This window comes from Bos mutus, chromosome 16 (assembly GCF_027580195.1).
Source record: "Bos mutus isolate GX-2022 chromosome 16, NWIPB_WYAK_1.1, whole genome shotgun sequence".
Classification (NCBI taxonomy): Eukaryota; Metazoa; Chordata; class Mammalia; order Artiodactyla; family Bovidae; genus Bos; species Bos mutus.
Window position 1 is genome coordinate 47,506,151 of NC_091632.1, and position 22,403 is coordinate 47,528,553.

The following is a 22,403-nucleotide window of genomic DNA, read 5'->3' on the forward strand; positions in this document are numbered from 1 at the left end:
TTCAGAGTCCTTCTGGATTCACCTTGTGCCCATTATGCTTTTGATCACTTTGTATATCCTTTAACATTGTCTTGGTAACTCTTAGGGTAGTAAATCTTGAGTGGACACTTACAAGATTGTTACAGATGTTGAGCACCACCAGCTCAAAATTGTAATATTCATCCTTTAGGAAATATAATGTTGACCATTTTAATTCTGAGGCACAGATTTTTAATGTATATTTACATGCCTGTGAAGCAGAAAAAGGTCAGTAAAGATCCATTCCATCTGGTGTTATATAAAACACTGTGATTCTCTGCAAAACTAAGACAAACAAAATTTTAGGACTTACTTTAACTACTCTTTCCTCGGTGTCTTCCAAAAACAGGATCAGAGGCACCAAGCCTGCATAAACCACATCATTTAGCATCCATGTGTACTGACTCATGTCCATGAGTAACTGACCAAAGTGGCGAATGGCCATACTCCGAATACCTTCATTACCCTAAAACATGCACACAGAAAAGACCTCATTTGAGGATATATATACACACACACTAAATATATACACACACTAACATATAGTATGTGTATATATATATATATATATACACACACACACACTATATAGTATATATATTTATATAATGTATATAACTATATATGATGTGTATATATGTGTGTGTATATATTTATCATTTGTTTTTAGAAAAGATTCACCTTGGGTAAATTCACCTTGGGTCTAAGAAATCATCTCTTCTTCTGATTTTAAAATAAGACTTACTTACCAAAATTCATATTACATGAAAGAAAATCCCCTGTGAAAAGTGAGCTTCTTAAATTTAGGAAGATAGTATTTAATAACATACTAAAGATATAATTGGGGATGGTCTTGATCACTCTCTCCTGTACAATGCCATGAACCTCCATCCATAGTTCTTGCTCCTTGGAAGAAAAGCTATGACCAACCTAGACAGTATATTAAAAAGCAGAGATATTACTTTGCCAATAACAGTGCATCTAGTCAAAGCTATAGTTTTTCCGGTAGCCATGTATGGATGTGAGAGTTGAACCATAAAGAAAGCTTAGAGCTGAAGAATTGATGCTTTTGAACTGTGGTGTTGGAGAAGACTCTTGTGAGTCCTTTGGACTGCAAGGAAATCAAACCAGTCAATCCTAAAGAAAATCAGTCCTGAATATTCATTGGAAGAACTGATGATGAAGCTGAAACTCCAATACTTTGGTCACCTGATGCGAAGAACTGACTCATTGAAAAAGACCCTGATTCTGGGAAAGATTGAAGGCTGGAGGGGAAGGGGACGACAGAGGATGAGATGGTTGCATGGCATCACCAACTTGATGGACATGCGTTTGAGCAAGCTTCGAGAGTTGGTGATGGACAGGGAAGCCTGGCATGCTGCAGTCCATGGGGTCACAAAGAGTCAGACATGACTGAGCAACTGAACTGAACTGAAAGATATAACATGTAAAAATCCATATAACTTGGAGATAATTTCTATCAAAATACTTAGGGTAATGTAACCATGATATATTCAAATGCTGGAGGCCTTTACAGAATTGCTACTGAATACCAACGTGAGTTCTTTGCATACTGGCATAATACTAGGTTTCCAAGGGTTTACTTAGTCCAAATAGGACGGTGATTGGATTATAAGGATTCTAGAAGAGAAAAATTACAAGTCAGAGGAAGAGGTTAATTTTTAAAAAATATAATATCACTTCCAGGTTTTACAAAAATATTATTCCATTTTGAAGATAATTATTTACATGGACATACTAATTATCAGCTGTATGAACTTGGTCTAATATTCACTTCAGTTTGCCTCAGTTTGCTTATATGTAAACTGGAAAATAGTAATAGAGTTGTCTTCTAGTGAAAGTGAAAGTCGCTCAGTCATGTCCGACTCTTTGGGACCCTGTGGACTATTCAGTCCGTGGAATTCTCCAGGCCAGAATACTGTAGTAAGTAGCCTTTCCCTTCTCCAGGGGACCTTCCCAACCCAGTGATTGAACTCAGGTGTCCCACATTGCAGGTGGATTCTTTACGTGCTGAGCCACAAGGGAAGCCCAAGAGAGTTGTCTAGAGAATTATATGAAATTGTCCATGTAAATCCCTTAGAATAATGCCTGGTGTACAGTAAATGCTCAATAAATTTTAGCCAGTGTTATTATTACTATTATTATGTCCTTATAAAAATCTTTTCTGCCACTAAGTTTCCTCTTTCTATAATTTAATAATATTGAGCCCCCTTTCAATGAAATCTGCAGAACTAGTAAGAAGTTACAAATTTTGGCAAGATAATTTACTATGACACAATTCTCTGGTTCACAAACAACTCATCAAAGGAGTCTTTAAAAACAAATAGATTTCTCATAGCATACCAACATGTTCTTGTTTATTAAAATACTATATTTTTAATAAACTATACATTTACCATAAATACTACACATTACCATAAAAATGAGAATTTTCAAAATGCACAACTTTCTGATCAAAGACTTTCTAATTAATGTTTTCTATGATAATAAATTCATTTGGGGTATTACACATGTCAACTCTAATACCCATAATATACCTGCTACTCACTCTGTTTTACAGATGATGTACTAACAGACTGAGCCACTTGCTCAAGATTTCACAGCTAGTCAGTGGCAGCACAGGGATTTGAACCTAGAAAGTCCAGATTCTGTGTTAACAAATATAGCCACTAAACTACAATTCCTCTTTCATCTAAAAATAAAGGCTACATTTTGACTCTCATTTCCTATGGTCAGACTTCTGTAGCTTAAAAACAAACATACAGGGCTTTCCTGGTGGCTCTGTGGTAAAGAATCTGCCTACCAATGCAGGAGACATGGGTTTGATCCCTGATCCGGGAAGATCTCTCATGCCATGGAGCAACTAAGCCTGTGAGTCACAATTAGCCTGTGCTCTAGAGCCCAGGAGCCACAGCAACTGAGCGCATGTGCAGCAACGACTGAAGCCCAAGTACCCTGAAGCCCATACTCTGAAACGAGAGAGGAAACTACAGTGAGAAGACTGTGCACTGCGACTAGAGTATAGCCCCTGCTTGCTGCAACTAGAGAAAAGCCCAAGCAGCACGGAAGACCCAGCACAGCCAAAAATAAATGAATACATAAAATTTTAAAAATGTGTAAAAACACATATACAAACTTAGAGCTTACTTGGTCAATATTATTATCTCTGGAAAACAAATGGCAGATCGGCACAAATTGACTGCCTTCTGTTCACTTATTCTGGAATGTAATATCATTGCCTTAGCTGGTGCTTCAGCTGAATGATGAAACCCAATGATCTCACATATCTGTGAGAAACTCACATGATCCATCAGAGGACAGTAGCTGGAGGCAATTCTGGTAGACAGGGAGGAGTAGGTCACCTTGTCCAGTCTGTCTAAAAGTTTTCTGAGGGTTATCAAGGCCCGGATTATAACAGTCATGTCTTTGGAAAGGAAGGCGTCCAAAATGGATGTTAACAAGCTGCAGACATTTTCTATCTATGTATAACAGAAAGAAAGCGGTGGGAATTAGGGACTAGAAGGAGACTTGAGGTAGCATTTGATACACACACCTCTGAGTGTGGGCACCATGCAGTGATGTGCTGGGGCTGGCTTATAGGAATCAATTGTCAAAAAAAGTCACTATTAAAAATTTAAATTTTGTAAATTTAGAAATAAATAAAAAACAATGGTAGTAAATATTCAAGACTCATTTCTTCCTATTTCTTTTGCTAAATTTTCTAATTTTTTCTGCCTTTCAGGTTGTTTACATGTATTGTATCTGGATGGTGGAAATATTAACTAATAATGTGCTACTGTGCATCTCTGCCCAGATCCATGTTTACTGATGTCCCTTTGATAGATTGAAATCAGCGATGGTGGGAGTATTTACATCAGGGAATAAGTGGTCTTATTTTCACAGAGTTGATTGTTTAATAAATATTTACCAACATGCCATTGGCAGTACTAACATCTAAACATGAGAGCCACTGAGCTCCTGAGCTAAGTTGTGGGCCTCAATTGCAGATCAGAGACATGCAGAGTATCAAGCCATTAAAACATGAAAAGGAGGCATCAAAAAAGAGAAAGAAACGCTGGAAAGAAAAGAAGTAAAAGAAATAAATACTATTTGCCAAAGTAATAGCCAGAAGACACTTGTGTCATGCAGGAAAACTGAGTCCTTACTAGTAGATGGTATATTAAACCTCAATCCAGATCACTTTCTACTGTGTCTCTCTTGGTCAGAGCACTAGACAAGGCAATAAATAACTTTCTATTTATAATTCATACTATTGACTCCTATGATTTATCTAAAGCAAATTAACTATGGCTCACTTCATTCTAAATTTAAAATGAGTGCCCACTGACTGTCTTTAAGCTTTCAGAGACTATGCTTAATACATATACTGCTGCTGCTACTGCTGCTAAGTCGCTTCAGTCATGTCTGACTCTGTGCGACCCCAGAGACGTCAGCCCAACCAGGCTGTGCCATCCCTGGGATTCTCCAGGCAAGAACACTGGAGTGGGTTGCCATTTCCTTCTCCAAATACATATACTAGGATTTATTAAATTTCTTATTAAATCAGTAACAATTTATGGAATATCTGCAGTCTCAGCATTGTGCAAGGTACTTTGGAATTTGCAAGTGAATTACAAAACTTAGGAATATGCTTTGATGTACTCTTCTGGGAAGGCAAGTATTCACATGACAGTGGGAAATGATATGGGACAGTAGTTCTCCAGTTTAGCCTGTACCAGAATCACCTGGCTAAAATCTTTGCCTGTGTGGATCACAACAAACTGTGGAAAATTCTTCAGGAGATGGGAATATCAGACCACCTCACCTGCCTCCTGAGAAATCTGTATGCAGGTCAATAAGCAACAGTTAGAACCAGACATGGAACAACGGACTGGTTCAAAATTGGGAAAGGAATACGTCAAGGCTGTATATTGTCACCCTGCTTATTTAACTTCTATGCAGAGTACATCATGCAAAATGCTGGGTTGGATGAAACAAAAGCTGGAATCAAGACTGCAGGGAGAAATATGAATAACCTCAGATACACAGATGACACCACCCTTATGGCAGAAAGCAAAGAGGAACTAAAGAGCCTCTTGATGAAAGTGAGAGAGGAGAGGGAAAAAGTTGGTTTAAAACTCAACATTCAGAAAACTAAGATTATGGCATCCGGTCCCATCACTTCTTGGCAAATAGATGGGGAAACAAGGGAAACAGTGACAGACTTTATTTTCCTGGGCTCCAAAATCACTGCACATGGTGACTGCAGCCTTGAAATTAAAAGACGCTTACTCCTTGGAAGAAAAGCTATGACCAACCTAGACAGCATATTAAAAAGCAGAGACATTACTTTGCCAACAAAGGTCCATCTAGTCAAAGCTATGGTTTTCCCAGTAGTCATGTATGCATGTGAGAGTTGGACCATAAAGAAAGCTGAGTGCCGAAGAATTGATGCTTTTGACCTGTGATGTTGGAAAAGACTCTTAAGTGTCCCTTGGACTGCAAGGAGATGAAACCAGTCGATCCTAAAGGATATCAGTCCTGAATATTCATTGGAAGGACTGATGTTGAAGCTGAAACTCCAATACTTTGGCCACCTGATGTGAAGAACTGACTCTTTTGAAAAGACCTTGATGCTGGGAAAGATAGAAGGCAGAAGGAGAAAGGGACGACAGAGGATGAGTTGGTTGGATGGCATCACCAACTCGATAGATGTGATTTTGAGCAACTCCGGGAGTTGGTGATGGACAGAGAAGCCTGGTAATCTGCAGTCTATGGATTTGCAAAGAATCAGACACGACTGAGTGACTGAACCGAACTGAACTGAGGATCACCTGGAGGAATTTTGAAGTCATAGGTTGGTGGGCACAACCTCTAGGATTTCTGATTCCATAGGCCTGTGATAGGGCCTGACAAGGTGCATTTTTAACAAGTTTCCAAGAGACACTGATGCTGTTAGTTTCAGAGCCATAGGTAGAGAGCCATAAATATAAATATTATATAAGCAAGTGCTTATAGTTGGAGTGGCTCTGAAAGGGATCAGGGTGCTAGAAAGCAGAATATTCAGTGAAATTTGACTTGAGATAATCATTGAAAAATAAGAAAAATGTGAATGGGTGAAGGAGGAAAGTAGTATAAAGGAAGAAAAAACTTGAATGAACGCTCTGAGACAGGAATTAGTGTGTATTCATGTGTATATGTTGGAGTGAAAAATAACTTACAGACATGTGGTTTAGACTGAAACAAGAGTGTTTATGTAAGGCAATTTTGATAAGTCCTGCGTGTAGTGAATAATCTTCTGGGAAAATATAAATAAGATGATAAAGCCTATTAACAACACATCCTTTCAATTCAACTCAGTTTCCTTATTGATAAAATACTTGACTTTGTTTTAGTGATGTATAAACTAAAAATAATCAGTGTTTTGTCAGTAATGATATTGAGTTATCTCAGATCATCAAATCTCAGATCGTAACTTTGAGTGCTGGCAGACACAAATCACATACACATGCATACCTCATTGATAACTGGTGCCATACTGGCAATTTTCTGAAGGCTCAATTTGCAAACTGCAGGATCGGGATCATTGACCCAGTTTCTGAAGAGAACCAAAAATTTTTCTGGGAATGGGTCCTTGAAGAAATTATTGAGAAGCTAAAAGAAAACAGTTAAGTTTGTAGATGGAATAATGGCCAAGCAAGATTTTTTTGCTTCAGTAATAAAAATCAAGACATGTTTAGTAAAACGAATACAAATCACACTAAAACTCTAAATACATACACAAACTTTTACTTCACATATATTTCTGGGCCCATAGAGGGAAGGAGAAGTAGCAGATGTAATAAGAAATACGTGCTTTGTTATATACATATGATGAAAGAAAATTTCATACATATAGATATGATGAAAGAAAATTTTCACATAGGATAATAGAGTTTATGTTAACTTTTTATACTTTTATGCTGCCTCCTCTTTCTCTTACCTGGAGAACCTTGGTGCCTAATAGCAGTTATATGTTTACTTATTCATTTTCTACCATGTAATGCATACCATGGGCTTCCCTGGTGGCTCAGATGGTAAAGAATCTGCCTGCAGTGCAGGAGCATGTGTGTGTGCTAAGTCACTTCAGTTGTGTCTGACTCTTTGTGGCCCTATGGACTGTAGTCCGCCAGGCTCCTCGGCCCATGGGATTCTCCAGGCAAGAATACTGGAGTAGGTTGCTGTGCCCTACTCCAAGGGATCTTCCCAACTCAAAGATCAAACCCATGTCTCTTATGTCTCCTGTATTGACAGGCAGGTTCTTTACCTCTAGCATTACCTGGGAAGTCCGGGAGACCCAGGTTCAATCACTGGGTCCAGAATATCCCTTGGAGAAGGGCATAGGAACCCACTCCTGTATTCTTGCCTAGAGAATCCCATGGACAGAGGAGCCTGGTCTCCTACAGTCCATGGGGTTGCAGAGAGTTGGACATGACTAAGCGACTAACACTTTCAATGCATATCATAATCTTAAAATTATGGTCTCAATGCATATAACATCAATAAACCCTCTGAGGCGGGGAAAATATTTCTTTACAGACTTTTTTTAATCTTTGTGATTTATCTCACTAATGATGTTTAAAGTACCGTGTTCATATGTTACTTGATATCCTCCACAAATCTGTGGTGTGTGTGTGTGTGTGTGTGCATGTGTGTGAGAGAGAGAATCATACAATTCATTAAGAAAAAACTAAGGTCATAGTAGCTAAATGGATAAAGGTCAGGGTATCCATAATATGAAACTTTAATTTATAGATAATAATATTTTAAAAATGTTCAACCTCTCTGAAAGTTTTAACAGTAAGAACAAATCAAATCACCCGCAGGACATCTATTCTACCTTTCACATTGGACAGCTTGTCCACAGTGGTGAAGTGCTATGGAATGAGCTCCCCCATGAACTGTGTGGGGAGCACCGATGGCCCTGCCTTCCAGTTAACCGTCCCCAGCCTGAGAATGTTTATGTCGCTAAGTTGTGTCCGACTCTTCTGTGACCCCATGGACTGTAGCCTGCCAGGCTCCTCTGTTCATGGGATTTCCCAGGCAAGAATACCGGGCCGAGTTGCCATTTCCTTTTCCAGATGCTCTTCCTGACTCAGAGATCAAACCTGCATCTCCTGCATTGGCAGGCAGATTGTTTACCACTGAGACACCAGGGAAGCCCAAGAATGCTTATACACTTTAGTTATTATTGCAAATTCTTGGAATCTGTTATAAGAAAATAAAATACCGAAAGAAAGAAAATTTAGGCACAAAAATGTAAACTTGATTGCTATTTACAGTAGTAGAAAACTGCTGCTGCTGCTGCTGCTAAGTCGCTTCAGTCGTGTCCGACTCTGTGCGACCCCATAGATGGCAGCCCATCAGGCTCCCCTGTCCCTGGGATTCTCCAGGCAAGAACACTGGAGTGGGTTGCCATTTCCTTCTCCAGTGCATGGAAGTGAAAAGTGAAAGGGAAGTCACTCAGTTGTGTCTGACTCTTAGTGACCCCATGGACTACAGCCTACCAGGCTCCTCCGTCCGTGGGATTTTCCAGGCAAGAGTACTGAAGTGGGGTGCCATTGCCTACTCCAGTAGAAAACTAGAAATAACAAATATGAATATATGGCATGGGCATTGGTAATACTATCTTAGGTGTCATTGGCTTAAAAGACCAAAATTAGGTAAAATACATAGATTGTGTGCTCAGAATAACTAAAGGCCAAGAGGCTGCATAGTTGAACTGGAAAGTTGACAATTGTCCAGAAATTCTAAACAGAGAAAGCAGTGGAAGAGTGTGGTCATTGCTGATTTCCTGGAAGGACAGTCACGTGACTCTCCAATTGTATTACATCCATGATGTAATATTACATCCAGTAAGTATTACATCCATGATGAGAGAGGCAACTAGGTTTCATTCAACATTATCAGGTATATTAATGACGCTTATATAAATTTTATGTAGTCTGTATGTTTATTTTTTATTTGTTTTTTTTTTTCAGGCTCAAGGATTCTTATTTTATTCAAAGGATTTTAAGCCATTACTGTCGATCCTTTTGATGATCAGATTGTCATAGGTTTTCCTGGGGATGGTCCTTCAAGCTGGCTTCTGTGTCCTTTTGACCCATTCTGTCATTTTTTTAAGTAAGTCTGGCAGAACAGGGTGTTTCAGATTCATTGCGTACATTCCCTGGAATCAACCATTCCTACAGGGAACCCTTGTTCCTTTTGTGGGAAACAGTATGTAGAAACCAAGATCTGAGGAGTAGAGGTACTCACAACTTCTAGGCCTTTCTGAGCTAAGAAATTTTTTTTCTCCCTCCCTCCATCCTTTTTTTCTCCCCCACCACTTGTCTTTCTCTTCATCCATCTATTAATGTTAAAAACCTGAATTCATTTGCTTTATTTGAGATAGAAATTAAAAACAAATAGTAAGTGTAAATCTCTTTTAACTGTGTTATTGTAGGGGAGGGATTTTGTATGTTATGTTTAGACCAGTTCAGTATTTGTACATAATTAAAGGATAGTACAATAAAAATAATGAGTCACATAATAAAATATGAGAGATTCAAATGTATTAAGCAAGTTTGAAAAACATAGGTGACTTGCTATTGCAATGTTAAGTTAAACTAATTCATGTATCCTTCTGAAAGCTTTAGAAGTACATACTATAGTGTAGGGGTATGCCTTTGTAATTTATTAACTATTTTCCTATGAAGCTTGAAATCATGTCATACTTTGGGAAATATTTAGCATCATACCTTAAATCGAAACTTGTATATTACATATTACTTTTAGGGAAGGTTAGATTTCATTTAGTTAATTTCATTTTATAGAATTTTCTACATGCCTTTTGTGAGCAAAAATCTTCAATTTGCTTAATTCTTTATGGCATTCCAATATTTGATGTAATGTTCATGTACAAAGTGATAGAGTTCTATAGCTTCATGTTACCCAGTTATTTAGTCCATTCTTTTTTTTTTCCTCCATGCAGTCTGAAATCTCATTTAGATCCAAATGTTACCTAGCACCTTTAGTAAACTCAATTATCCACATACTTTAACAAGCATGCAGAGATATATGAATTAGTTCTACAAAAATAATTAGTTTGCACAATTCAAACCCCTTCAAAGTTCAATTTCTGGAACAGTCTAAAGGGACAACCCTCTCATAGTCCAAATCTATCTTCACCTTACCCCCTCAGCTTCAGATATCTGTTATTGTCTTAACTTTTGGTAAGAATCAGTATATGGAGAGGGAGATAAAACACTGGAATGTTGATTTAAGTTTGGATGAGGAAAGGAAATGAGAACCCAGTTATTCACAGTCTCCTAGTGAAACTCACTTCAGTGAAGAATATTATTGTGATGACACTGTCTTCTGACCTTCTAGGACCTTCTACAGCGAGTTTGTAGAGATAATGCAAGGTCTCTGGAAACTGTGGAAAGTTGTATTCACTGAGAGTTCTGTAAAGAAGAATAAGGCACTGAATTAGCAAAGAAGATAAAAACACTTTCTGCATCAGCAAATGCTAATGGTAGAAAAGGGAGAACCATTAGCCTTATATTTTGTATCATGCAGATAAAAAGAATATTCTCAAATATCCCTTAATCCAAGGTAAACTGCAGCCCCATTATGAATTCTGTGCAGACTCTGGGGAGTTATATGTACCTGGATCACTGATAATATCTCTGTCCTTAACATCAGTCCTCTTTCCTGTTTCTCCTATCCTGTGTCACAGTATAGACTGCCCTATGTTACTGCAAGCTCCCATCCATGCCTGACCAAAAGTAGAAAAAATAAATAATACAAAATAAGTATCTTGACAATCAAAGGTGACCACACAGATTACACTGGTAGTTTTAGACCAAATCATTCCTTTGAATGATATAATTAAGAAACTATCTTGGGAGATATCCTAGGTTATTAAGGAGAAGAGGTGGTGAGCCCTGATTCACTGAGCCATTCTCTATAAGACACTTGGGCCAGTGACCAGGCTCACAGTTATTCCAACATGCTGGCCTGGATCAGATTAGCAGGACTGGGAAGGATCATGTAACAGAGCTTCGATTTGAAGATTCCAGGAAGAGAAGCACTAAAGTGTTGTTGTTCAGTTGCTATTTTGCATCTGACTTTTGGCGACCCCGTGGACTGTAGCACATGGGCTCCTTTGTCCCCCACTGTCTCCTGGAGTTTGCTCAAACTCATGTCCATTGAGTTGGTGATACCATCCAACCATCTCATCCTCTGTCACCCCCTTCTTCTCCTGATCTCAGTCTTTCCCAGCATCAGGGTCTTTTTCTGATGCTCAAATTTGAATGGGCATACAGATCAATCAGGGATCTTGCTAAAATGCAGCTTCTGATTAGTAGGTTTGGAGAGGGCCTTGAGATTCTGCATATTTCACTCCCAGGTGATGCTATTTGTATGTGGACCATGCTTTGAGTAAGAAGATTCAAATGTACTAAGGTACTGATGATAGAATGATTCTATCTGTAGGATGGAAAGGTACCACCTTTTGTTTTTATATAAAATATGTTCTTGAAATCTATGTGCAAATAAGATGTTGGTTTAAAAGCTCCAAGAGTCCAGGAACCATATGCAGTGTACTTTCTGAGTCAGTCACAACTTCAAATGGTCTACTAAGTTGTCAAGGCCATGTATCGTGATTCTTGATCAGAAAATCTGATTCCTGTAATCAGAAGCTTGCTATTCACTGGTGGATTAACTAGAAAAAGAACTGTGGTACAAGTAAAATCCCTTTTCTATTATACTTTCCCAAATTTATCTGTCTCATTGGGCACAGGTTTATATCAGACCTCTTCTAAGTGGGAGCACATTTATAACCATCTGATGTCTATAAAGCAGAAATCAGCTAACAACAGAGGAAGGAAGAAGCAGATTCCCCTCCAGCTCTCCTTATCTGAAAGAGAAACTTGTTGGGTAGAGGAAGGATAATTTGGTATCTATATCATTAGGTAAGAGAGAAAGGCAAGGAAAAGTAAACCCCCCCTCAAAAATAAGTGAAAAAGTAGAAGTTGAATGGCAATTCAGATTATTAAGAGAGATTTGGAAGTTTGGAGTGGATACTGACTGTGTTCCCACAGTTGAAGAAAGATGAAACGGGAAGGAAAGAGACAGAACATTTCTCAAAGCCCCTGCTCTTACTTGGCCACAAGGTAGACTCCGTGATGGTGAAACAGCACTTGGGAAAACTGGTTCCAGCAGTTCTTTCTCTTTAGAGCAGTATCCACCTCTTGAAGTCCAGAACAATTCAGCAGAACTCTCAGGGCATCCCGGGCATAGCTAAGGGCCCAAAAAAGAGAGTCATCACCTGCCAGTAGCCATTACATAACTAAATACAAATGACCTGGCTTTTCTACGATGGGCAGGATGCTGATTTTGGGAAAGGGGATGCTTCAGAGGAAAACAGCACTAAATGGTCTTCATCTCTCCTGATTAACAGGGTGTGGGATGTGGAGTTAAACTGAAATTGTAGCATATAAAATCTAGGATTAATAATAGAGCAGCATATTAGTTTATTAAAAGCTTATTAGCAAAAGATGCTAAATGATATGAAAACATGCTAAAGGTGCCTGTTGATTGTCTTCTTTGGATGCTTTAAATAAATAGAATACATTCTTACCTACTTGAGATGATTTGGTGTATGTCTGCTTGGAAGAGAGTGGATTATATTAGCATACTTAATATCTTAATGGGACAGATTGTGTTTGAGAGTCCTGCCTGGCTTAGATGAGGGCAAATAGCAGACAGTTGGGTCCAGATTACCCTGCACAGTAGTAAAGCTAACTGTAATCTCTTGGGCAAAAGAGAAAAGCTGAATTTACCTTATGTGGACAGAATGACAGGCTTCCCAAGTGGCACTAGTGGTAAAGAACCCAGCTGCCAATGCAGGACACGTAAGAGATGCGGGTTCAGTCCCTGGGTTGGGAAGATCCCCTGGAGGAGAGCATGGCAACCCACTCCAGTATTCTCGCCTGGAGAATCCCATGGAGAGAATTTCCTGGTGGACTATATAGTCCATGGGGTTGCAAAGAGTCAGACATGACTGAAGTGACTTAGCATGCATGCATACATGGACAGAATGGCAGCATGCTATCATAAGCCCACTCATCACATCACCAACCACAAAGCAACTTTACATTTCACAAAACACATTTGGGCATATTATTTCACCTGACACCTAATTTACCCTGAGAGATTATTATCAGGGTAAATGGCAGAGCTAGTACATATCCAGCTTTGGACCTGCTGCTCCTCCCTACTCTTTCTCTCTGTGTGGTGGCCTCCCTTTGTGGCAGGAATAAACTGTGTTCTGTGGGAGTGATTTTTTTTTATACACTACATACACATTCAGGGAAGGTCCTAGCTTACTTTGGGGTACTTAGGGTAATTACTTTTGCAAAGGCATCCTACCCTTCTAAGGGGAGAAAACTATAATAAATGAATATACTGCACATGGGATTATGTAGTTCCAAAGGAACCCAAAGGAGTAGCACATTTCTTATTCAGTCTGAAACAAGCCCTAGTATCTCACAAAGGCCTGTCTTCTGTCATCAGTCGCAGGTTGCTGCTGTAAAAGAGTTGAAGCATGAGGGCCATCAAAAGCTGGGGGAAAAACTGGGCCACCGCTTTCTTGTAAGGACCAAGAGGCAGTAATGTGCACAGGGCCTGGGATGCCTGTAATGGAAAGGTTTGGTGTCAAGAATGTAACCATCTCCCTTTAAACCCAGTCAGCAGTGATGAGGGACGTGGAAAGGGAGGGACTCTGCAACCCTTCCCCCAACTTCCTTGAAGGAAACCTGAAGCGAGCATGTATACTCATTCATTCAATAATGGTCACTAAGTCCATTCTGAGGCAGGAACCGTGCCAAGCATTTTCTGGCCATGGGCTCCCAAAGCACTGTCAACAGTGCCTGACTGCCAAACCGGCAGGAAGCAAGCTGATTCCCAAGGAGGACACAGCTCCCCCAACTCCATGCCAACGTGGTTAATGACGCAGGTCCTCCCACTGCTTCAACAATCCAGGACAGTGAAATATTTAAGGGGGGACAGGGCGTACCAGGTCACTAACAAATTGTTTGGTGCCCTGACCACTACAATACCTACAATATCAGAGAAACATATCTCACCACCTCATGTTTACGGAACATTATCCATTTTTTCCTATTATATCTCTATAAGACTTGAATTTACTCTCAGGAGTGCCAATGTGGGTGCTTGGGAGATATATAATGATGGCATGAATGAGATTAGGCCTTCACGTGCTTATCAAGTCTATGTGACCTGACTGGTGCCTACCTCTCCGATACCATCTCCTGCACTTTCACCCTTGTTAGTTCTTTCCAGATGTTTTGACCTTGCTTCACTAACATACCAGGTAAACTCCCATCACTACATGGCTTTTGCCCTTCTCTCTGCCTAGGACTCTCATGCCCAGGTACCTGCAAGGATCACTTCCTCACCTCATTCAGGTCTTTGATTAGATTACTATAGTAGAGAGACCTACCCTGAGCAATTTACCGAAACCCTCCCAGCCACTTCTTTTTCCTACCCTGCTTTATATCTCTTCTAAGCTTTGTATCATCTGACATATGACACATTTTTTTGGTTCATTGTCTGTGTCTCTTACAAGACTGTAAGCTTTGTGATCATGGGTGTGCACTGAGTGAATGAATGAATGAATGAATGAGAGCCAAACTGTGTCAAGGAAGTATGATTGAGTCTGTGGGCAGATAGGAATTTTCATGATTAAGAAAACAATGACAACAAACAGAAATTAATCATTGTGTTATTTACCGCCACAGGCATCATATTCGTAGCGTCGAGAGAGAAATGTTTTCTTTCTGTTATTATTTTCTCCATTTCTCTAGGCTTTCCTTTCAGTATCAACAAGATTGTCTTCAGTACATGAGGGACCACACTTGACTCAGAACCGGCTGCGTACCACATCAGTATCAAAATGCTGCAAACACAACCCCCCACCCCTGATCATGAGAATCATGCACTTTTCATTTCCTGCTCGACAGTGTGACTCAAATCAGGAAAACAATCTTGGTTTTCATGTTTATAGAGCAAAGAAACTTCAGACAAGTCCAAAACAAACTGATATTCCCATTCCCAAATGATCCCATTAAGATTTTTGTCCTTGAAAACAGAGGAAGAATTTTAATAAGGTCTTATGGAAAATACAGTCTCTCAGTCTGCAAGTTCATTTCCTACTATTATTTAAATATCTGTCCAGCTCAACATCAGGAACTGATCAGCTTCTGTACCCCATACTCTTCCTTCCACCTTGTGACCTTGTTTGTCCAGGGATAATTGAATATTTTAAAACTGGTATCGATATACAAATTAACATATATGTAAATACATCAATGTGAAAAGCTAGATAAAAAGGTAATTAAATAAAAATCTACATAACTTAAAAATTAGAAAGTTAAATTTAAAAACTAAGCCATTTCCCCAAATGTCACATATCTAATCAGTTCACCAGATGTGACTAGAACCCCAGCTTCTCAGCTTCCAATTCCCAAGTTCCTTTCCCTACATACCTGCTACTCTTCAAGATTATTCTTATTGTTGCTCATTTTAAAAACAGTCCTCTGTCTTGGTATATTCTTGATAGCTTGTCAAGCCGTGCTGAGTTCTGAACTCTGTTGCTCATTCTCTCTGCATTTGGGTTCTTACTATGGGGCCCTGGCACTTCAGAACATGGACACACTCAGCTCTCTAGAACGCTAGTACCAAATGCTTTTGTCTGCAAGGCTTATTCATATAACCATGCTTAGAACCACATGGACATCAAATCTTTCAAGGCCTCTTCCTTTACCTCTTGATCATATCCTCTGGCTGACCAGATCTTCTTTCTGTTTCTCCGTTTAAGCTTACCTACAAATTCCACTCTTTTTTACGTCCATCCTCACCTACTATTGCACAAGACCTGCTGGTGACCAGTTTAATAAAGTTCATCTAATTCTAATTATGTTTCCTTTCTGTACCTTCTCAGTCATACTGTTTATGATGGACTCATTGGCAGCTTTTATCTTATACTCATGTGGGTATATTCACTCTCCTCAACAAAATGCTTGAAGGCTGGGAATACTTTACACACAGTGGATACTCAGTTCCTACCTAAACAAGAAAACACTGAGTCTTATGAATATTTTTACTTTTCAAGAATTTCCTAAGTAGTAAAATCAGATCAGATCAGATCAGATCAGTCGCTCAGTCATGTCCGACTCTTTGCGACCCCATGAATCGCAGCACACCAGGCCTCCCTGTCCAACAACAACTCCCAGAGTTCACTCAGACTCACGTCCATTGGGTCAGTGATGCCATCCAGCCATCTCATCCTCTGTTCTCCCCTTCTCCTCTTGCCCCCAATCTCTCCCAGCATCAGAGTCTTTTCCAATGAGTCAACCCTTCGCATGAGGTGGCCAAAGTACTGGAGTTTCAGCTTTAGCATCATTCCTTCCAAAGAAATCCCAGGGCTGATCTCCTTCAGAATGGACTGGTTGGATCTCCTTGCAGTCCAAGGGACTCTCAAGTGTCTTCTCCAACACCACAGTTCAAAATAATCAATTCTTTGGTGCTCAGCCTTCTTCAAAGTCCAACTCTCACATCCATACATGACCACAGGAAAAACCATAGCCTTGACTAGATGAACCTTTGTTGGCAGTAATGTTTCTGCTTTTGAATATGCTATCTAGGTTGGTCATAACTTTCCTTCCAAGGAGTAAGCGTCTATTAATTTCATGGCTGCAGTCACCATCTGCAGTGATTTTGGAGCCCAGAAAAATAAAGTCTGACACTGTTCCCACCGTTTCCCCATCTATTTCACATGAAGTGATGGGACCGGATGCCATGATCTTCGTTTTCTGAATGTTGAGCTTTAAGCCACTTTTTCACTCTCCACTTTCACTCTCATCAAGAGGCTTTTGAGTTCCTCTTCACTTTCTGCCATAAGGGTGGTGTCATCTGCATATCTGAGGTTATTGATATTTCTCCTGGCAATCTTGATTCCAGCTTGTGTTTCTTCCAGCCCAGCGTTTCTCATGATGTACTCTGCATATAAGTTAAATCAACAGGGTGGCAATATACAGCCTTGACAAACTCCTTTTCCTATTTGGAACCAGTGTGTTGTTCCATGTCCAGTTCTAACTGTTGCTTCCTGACCTGCATACAAATTTCTTAAGAGGCAGATCAGGTGGTCTGGTATTCCCATCTCTTTCAGAATTTTCCACAGTTTATTGTGATCCACACAGTCAAAGGCTTTGGCATAGTCAATAAAGCAGAAATAGATGCTTTTCTGGAACTCTCTTGCTTTTTCCATGATCCAGCAGATGTTGGCAATTTGATCTCTGGTTCCTCTTCCTTTTCTAAAACCAGCTTGAACATCAGGAAGTTCACGGTTCACATATTGCTGAAGCCTGGCTTGGAAAATGTTGAGCATTACTTTACTAGCGTGTGAGATGAGTGCAATTGTGTGGTAGTTTGAGCATTTTTTGGCATTGCCTTTCTTATGGATTGGAATGAAAACTGACCTTTTCCAGTCCTGTGGCCACTGCTGAGTTTTCCAAAGTTGCTGGCATATTGAGTGCAGCACTTTCACAGCATCATCTTTCACAAATACTTTCACAAATACTTAGTAAAATACTTTGTGAATTTAAGCTTCCTTTAAAAATGCAATCTCTCAGTTGAAAAAAGTCAACAACAACAAGAACAACCAACAAAAAACCAATAAACTTGGTTGGCTTGTTGAAAAAAATCAACAAAATTGGTTTAGTGTTTTTTGAAATCATTGACCTCTTATAGACATTAATTTAATCCGTGTAACAGCTTCATAGATAAAAAGTTTCCTCATGTCATAGATTAGGAAATTGAGGATCATGATGTTTATGAAACTTACATGATGTCACACAGGATATAAGGGTCAATTTGTTTCCAAGGCCTGCATTCTTTCCATAATGTAACTTCCTGCCTATTACTCTCTTTTAGTAATAGAGAAGTAATACCTTCCCTTCCGATGTATGAACTATAGAAATGGAGTAATGTGATTTAATAAGCTCTTCTAATTTGGCTGTTAGATTCATAAAGTCATGTAGGCTCACATTAGCATCCTTTCTTCTTAAATATTTCTTATGATCCTGGATCATGAATTTCAAATAAACAGTTAAGGGACAGGGGACTCCCAAGTATACCTGGGAATTTTTTTGTTTTATTATCTTATTGGTGGGTGGAAATATCTTAGGTCTGTCCTTCATAAATGAAAAAAAAAAAAAACCCACTATGAATTCTATCACATATGGGGAAAAAACCATTATTACTTTGAGGAGAGGTTTTTCAATGTGGGATGCACAACAGAACACAATTAAAGCCTCGAATAAATAATAACAACTATCATTTCTTGATTGTCTACTGTGTGTCATGTATTTTATGAAGCTACACATACTGTATATGATCTTAGTTAAGCCTTACAATCATCTCATGTGGTGTAAAAATAGACATTATCTTTCAGGAAAAAAAGAAACGAGATCTGACCTGCCCCGCTCTATCTGACTCTCAAGACTGAACAAACCCTGCATGAGGGGCCTTACTCATCTGCTGGTACTGGATAGTCCATAAGTTGAAAGATGACCTTCTTCGGTGAAGTACGTGTCAACAAGGTGATGACCCGCAACATAGCTTCCCTCAGAATGGGAGAATCATCTCCACACAATTGCTTATAAATAGTATCCACAATTTTAGACACCTGTAAAAGCAATTTCACAGGCCAATTAGAGTCTCTTGTTCCCTAGGCACTTATAAACCAAACATTTCTTAGACATTAAGAATTTAGTCTTTCTCAGAATAACCGAGGCAGCAACTAACACACAAATAAGCACCAATGGAAAATATATTTATGTGCTTTTTTACATAGTGAAATGATTATTTGCATGAGAAATTAACATGCATTTATTTTTTTCCTTGACGTTTTTAAAAAATGTAATACTATTTATTTGATTTCAAAAACATTTAAGTACTCCAAACATACAAACAAAATTAATAGGACATTGCAGATCATGTTTAGTACAGAAGGTTCTTGAACTTTCATTGGTGCAGTGGCTCTTGGCTTTGTTGACAATGCAGAGTTCTATGGTTTGTTTAAAAAAAGTTTAAAACTACTGCACTTCAGTGAAAGTGAAAGTCGCTCAGTCGAGTCCAACTCTTTGCGAACCCGTGGACTATACAGTCCATGGAATTCTCTAGGCCAGAATACTGGAGTGGATAGCCTTTCCCTTCTCCAGGGGATCTTCCCAACCCAGGGATCAAACCCAGGTCTCCTGCAATGCAGATGGATTCTTTACCAGCTGAGCCACAAGGGAAGCACTTCAGTGAAAAACTATCCAAAACAATTCTCATTCCAGCTGACCCTCTCCTTTTCCACAGCTAATAGTGGCAGCGGGATGCTGTGTCACTATATACAAAAACAAGACAAGCTTGGATGCCCACTGTAGTGTCCACAGGTCCAGTTCCACAGTGCACACCCTGAGCTACGGCCCCTCTGGAAGCCATTGCCCCGCAGCCTCCACACCAAACAAGTAACATTAAGAGTGTATCTCAGTTGCTTTGTTCTTTTACAAACTATACATATGTACAGTTGAGAACTTGGGATTTCTTGCCAATGACCATAAAGTTAACCCATAACCTTACAAATTAAAAAAAAAATGCCAGGAACATCTTAAAAAGCCTTGTCACACCAACAGCAAAGTGCAGAGTGAGGAGAATATGAGAGCCTTTTCATTTTAGAAATATGTACAACTTTGATAGTTTTCATACAGTTTTGTACAGTTTGATACACCCATGGTCACTTCATGTAAACCACTGACAATTACTAGAACACTTTGAGAGACTAAGACATGATCATGATCCAACTGGGTAATTAAACCTAATGAGGGCAACAGACACATCTCGTGCTTGCTGCCTCCATGAGAGTCGCTGCCTCCATGAGAGTCACTGCCTTCAAGTTTTATTGAGATCATAATTGACATAAAGCGTTGTATAAGTTTAAAGCATATAGCGTAATGATTTGATGTCCATACATCATGAAATGATTACCACAATAAGTTTAGCATACATCCATCATGCAAAATAAAAGGAAAAGAAAAAATATTTTCTGGTGAAGAACTCTTAGAATTTACTCTCAACAACTTGCATATATAATACACAGCAGTGTTAATTACATTTATCATGTTCTGCCGTATATCCCTAGTACTTATTTATCTTCTAACTGGAAATTACACCTCCCACCAGCCTTTGGCAAGCCACAAATCCTATCTCCTTTTCTATGAATTTAATTTGTTTTTGAAATATAATTGACCTACAACACTTCCTTAGTTCCTGGTGTACAACATAGTGATTCCATATTTCTATATGTTACAAAATGTTCACCATGTAAATTTCTCATCTGTCATTGTGTGAAGATATTACATTATTCTTGGCTATGGTTGCCACACTGTAACTTTCATCCTAATTACTCACTCTAGGAGCCTCTCCAAGATCAGTGTGTTTGACCCACGTTCTTTCTGAATTACTGCTTCTGCCCTGGGTCTTTGAGCATATGAGTTTTACCGTGTATGCTTTAAGAGTAAAGTCTTTGTTTCTTACAGCCCTCTGACTCTCCTGAAAGCAAGGCTCAGAGGCCTTCAAAATCAGATATTCTGGGAGTTCATCTGTCTGGTGCAAACAGACCCCAAGCTGGCTAGCCCAATGTGGGCTTTAGATGTCTTACTCCTTGGGAAGAACCTCTGAAATTGTATTATCCTCTGCTTCATTGGTCTCCAACCTGGGGGTATGGATATTGACTGTATAGTGTCTCTGACTTCCTACCCATCTTATTGTGCTTCCTTCTTTAGTTCTTTAGTTGTAGATTTGTTTTTCTGCTAGTCTCCTAGTCTTTCTCATCAATAGTTGCTCTGTCAGTCAGTCAGTTCACTTGCTCAGTCGTGTCCGACTCTTTGTGACCCCACGAATCGCAGCACGCCAGGCCTCTCTGTCCAATCACCAAATCCCAGAGTCCACTCAAACTCACATCCATCAAGTCGGTGATGCCATCCAGTCATCTCATCCTCTGTTGTCCCCTTCTCCTTCTGCCCCCAATCCCTCCCAGCATCAGAGTCTTTTCCATTGAGTCAGCTCTTCACATGAGGTGGCCAAAGTACTGGAGTTTCAGCTTTAGCATCATTCCTTCCAAAGAACACCCAGGACTGATCTCCTTTAGAATGGACTGGTTGGATCTCCTTGGAGTCCAAGGGACTCTCAAGAGTCTTCTCCAGCACCACAGTTCAAAAGCATCAATTCTTCGGCACTCAGCTTTCTTCACAGTCCAACTCTCACATCCATACATGACCACTGGAAAAACCATAGCCTTGACTAGATGGACCTTTGTTGGCAAAGTAATGTCTCTGCTTTTGAATATGCTATCTAGGTTGGTCATAACTTTCCTTCCAAGCAGTAAGCATCTATTAATTTCATGGCTGCGATCACCATCTGCAGTGACTTTGGAGCCCCAAAATATAAAGTCTGATGCTGTTTCCACTGTTTCCCCATATATTTGCCATGAAGTGATGGGACCAGATGCCATGATCTTAGTTTTCTGAATGTTGAGCTTTAAGCCACTTTTTCACTTTCCTCTTGCACTTTCATCAAGAAGCTCTTTAATTCTTCTACACTTTCTGCTAGAAGGGTGGTGGTGTCATCTGCATATCTGAGGTTATTGATATTTCTCCCAGCAATCTTTATTACAGCTTGTGCTTCTTCCAGCCCAGCGTTTCTCATGATGTATTCTGCATAGAAGTTAAATAAGCAGGGTGACAATATACAGCCTTGATGTAGTCCTTTTCCTATCTGGAACCAGTCTGTTGTTCCATGTCCAGTTCTAACTATTGCTTCCTGACCTGCATATAGGTTTCTCAAGAGGCAGGTCAGGTGGTCTGGTATTGCCATTTCTTTCAGAATTTTCCACAGTTTATTGTGATCCACACAGTCAAAGGCTTTGGCATAGTCAATAAAGCAGAAATAGATGTTTTTCTGGAACTTTCTTGCTTTTTCCATGATCCAGTGGATGTTGGCTATTTGATCTCTGGTTCCTCTGCATTTTCTAAATCCAGATTGAACATCTGGAAGTTCACTGTTCACGTATTGTTGAAGCCTGACTTAGAGAATTTTGAGCATTACTTTGCTAGCGTGTGAGATGAGTGCAATTGTACGGCAGTTTGAACATTCTTTGACATTGCCTTTCTTACGGATTGGAATGAAAACTGACCTTTTCCAGTCCTGTGGCC

The 22,403-nt window shown here is 39.5% G+C and overlaps 1 protein-coding gene across 1 annotated transcript in view; it reads right to left on the minus strand.

The window, feature by feature from the left end:
* Positions 1-22,403, minus strand: part of MROH9 (maestro heat like repeat family member 9) — a 102,438-nt gene that overhangs the window by 21,615 nt on the left and 58,420 nt on the right. The window contains exons 10-18 of the mRNA XM_005902418.1: positions 18,678-18,832; positions 14,878-15,043; positions 13,616-13,758; positions 12,226-12,363; positions 10,403-10,523; positions 6,556-6,693; positions 3,342-3,518; positions 332-484; positions 113-229 (exon numbers count right to left, since the gene is read on the minus strand). Of these exons, the coding sequence (XP_005902480.1) occupies positions 113-229; positions 332-484; positions 3,342-3,518; positions 6,556-6,693; positions 10,403-10,523; positions 12,226-12,363; positions 13,616-13,758; positions 14,878-15,043; positions 18,678-18,832 (1,308 nt within the window). The remainder of the gene's footprint in view (positions 1-112; positions 230-331; positions 485-3,341; positions 3,519-6,555; positions 6,694-10,402; positions 10,524-12,225; positions 12,364-13,615; positions 13,759-14,877; positions 15,044-18,677; positions 18,833-22,403) is intronic.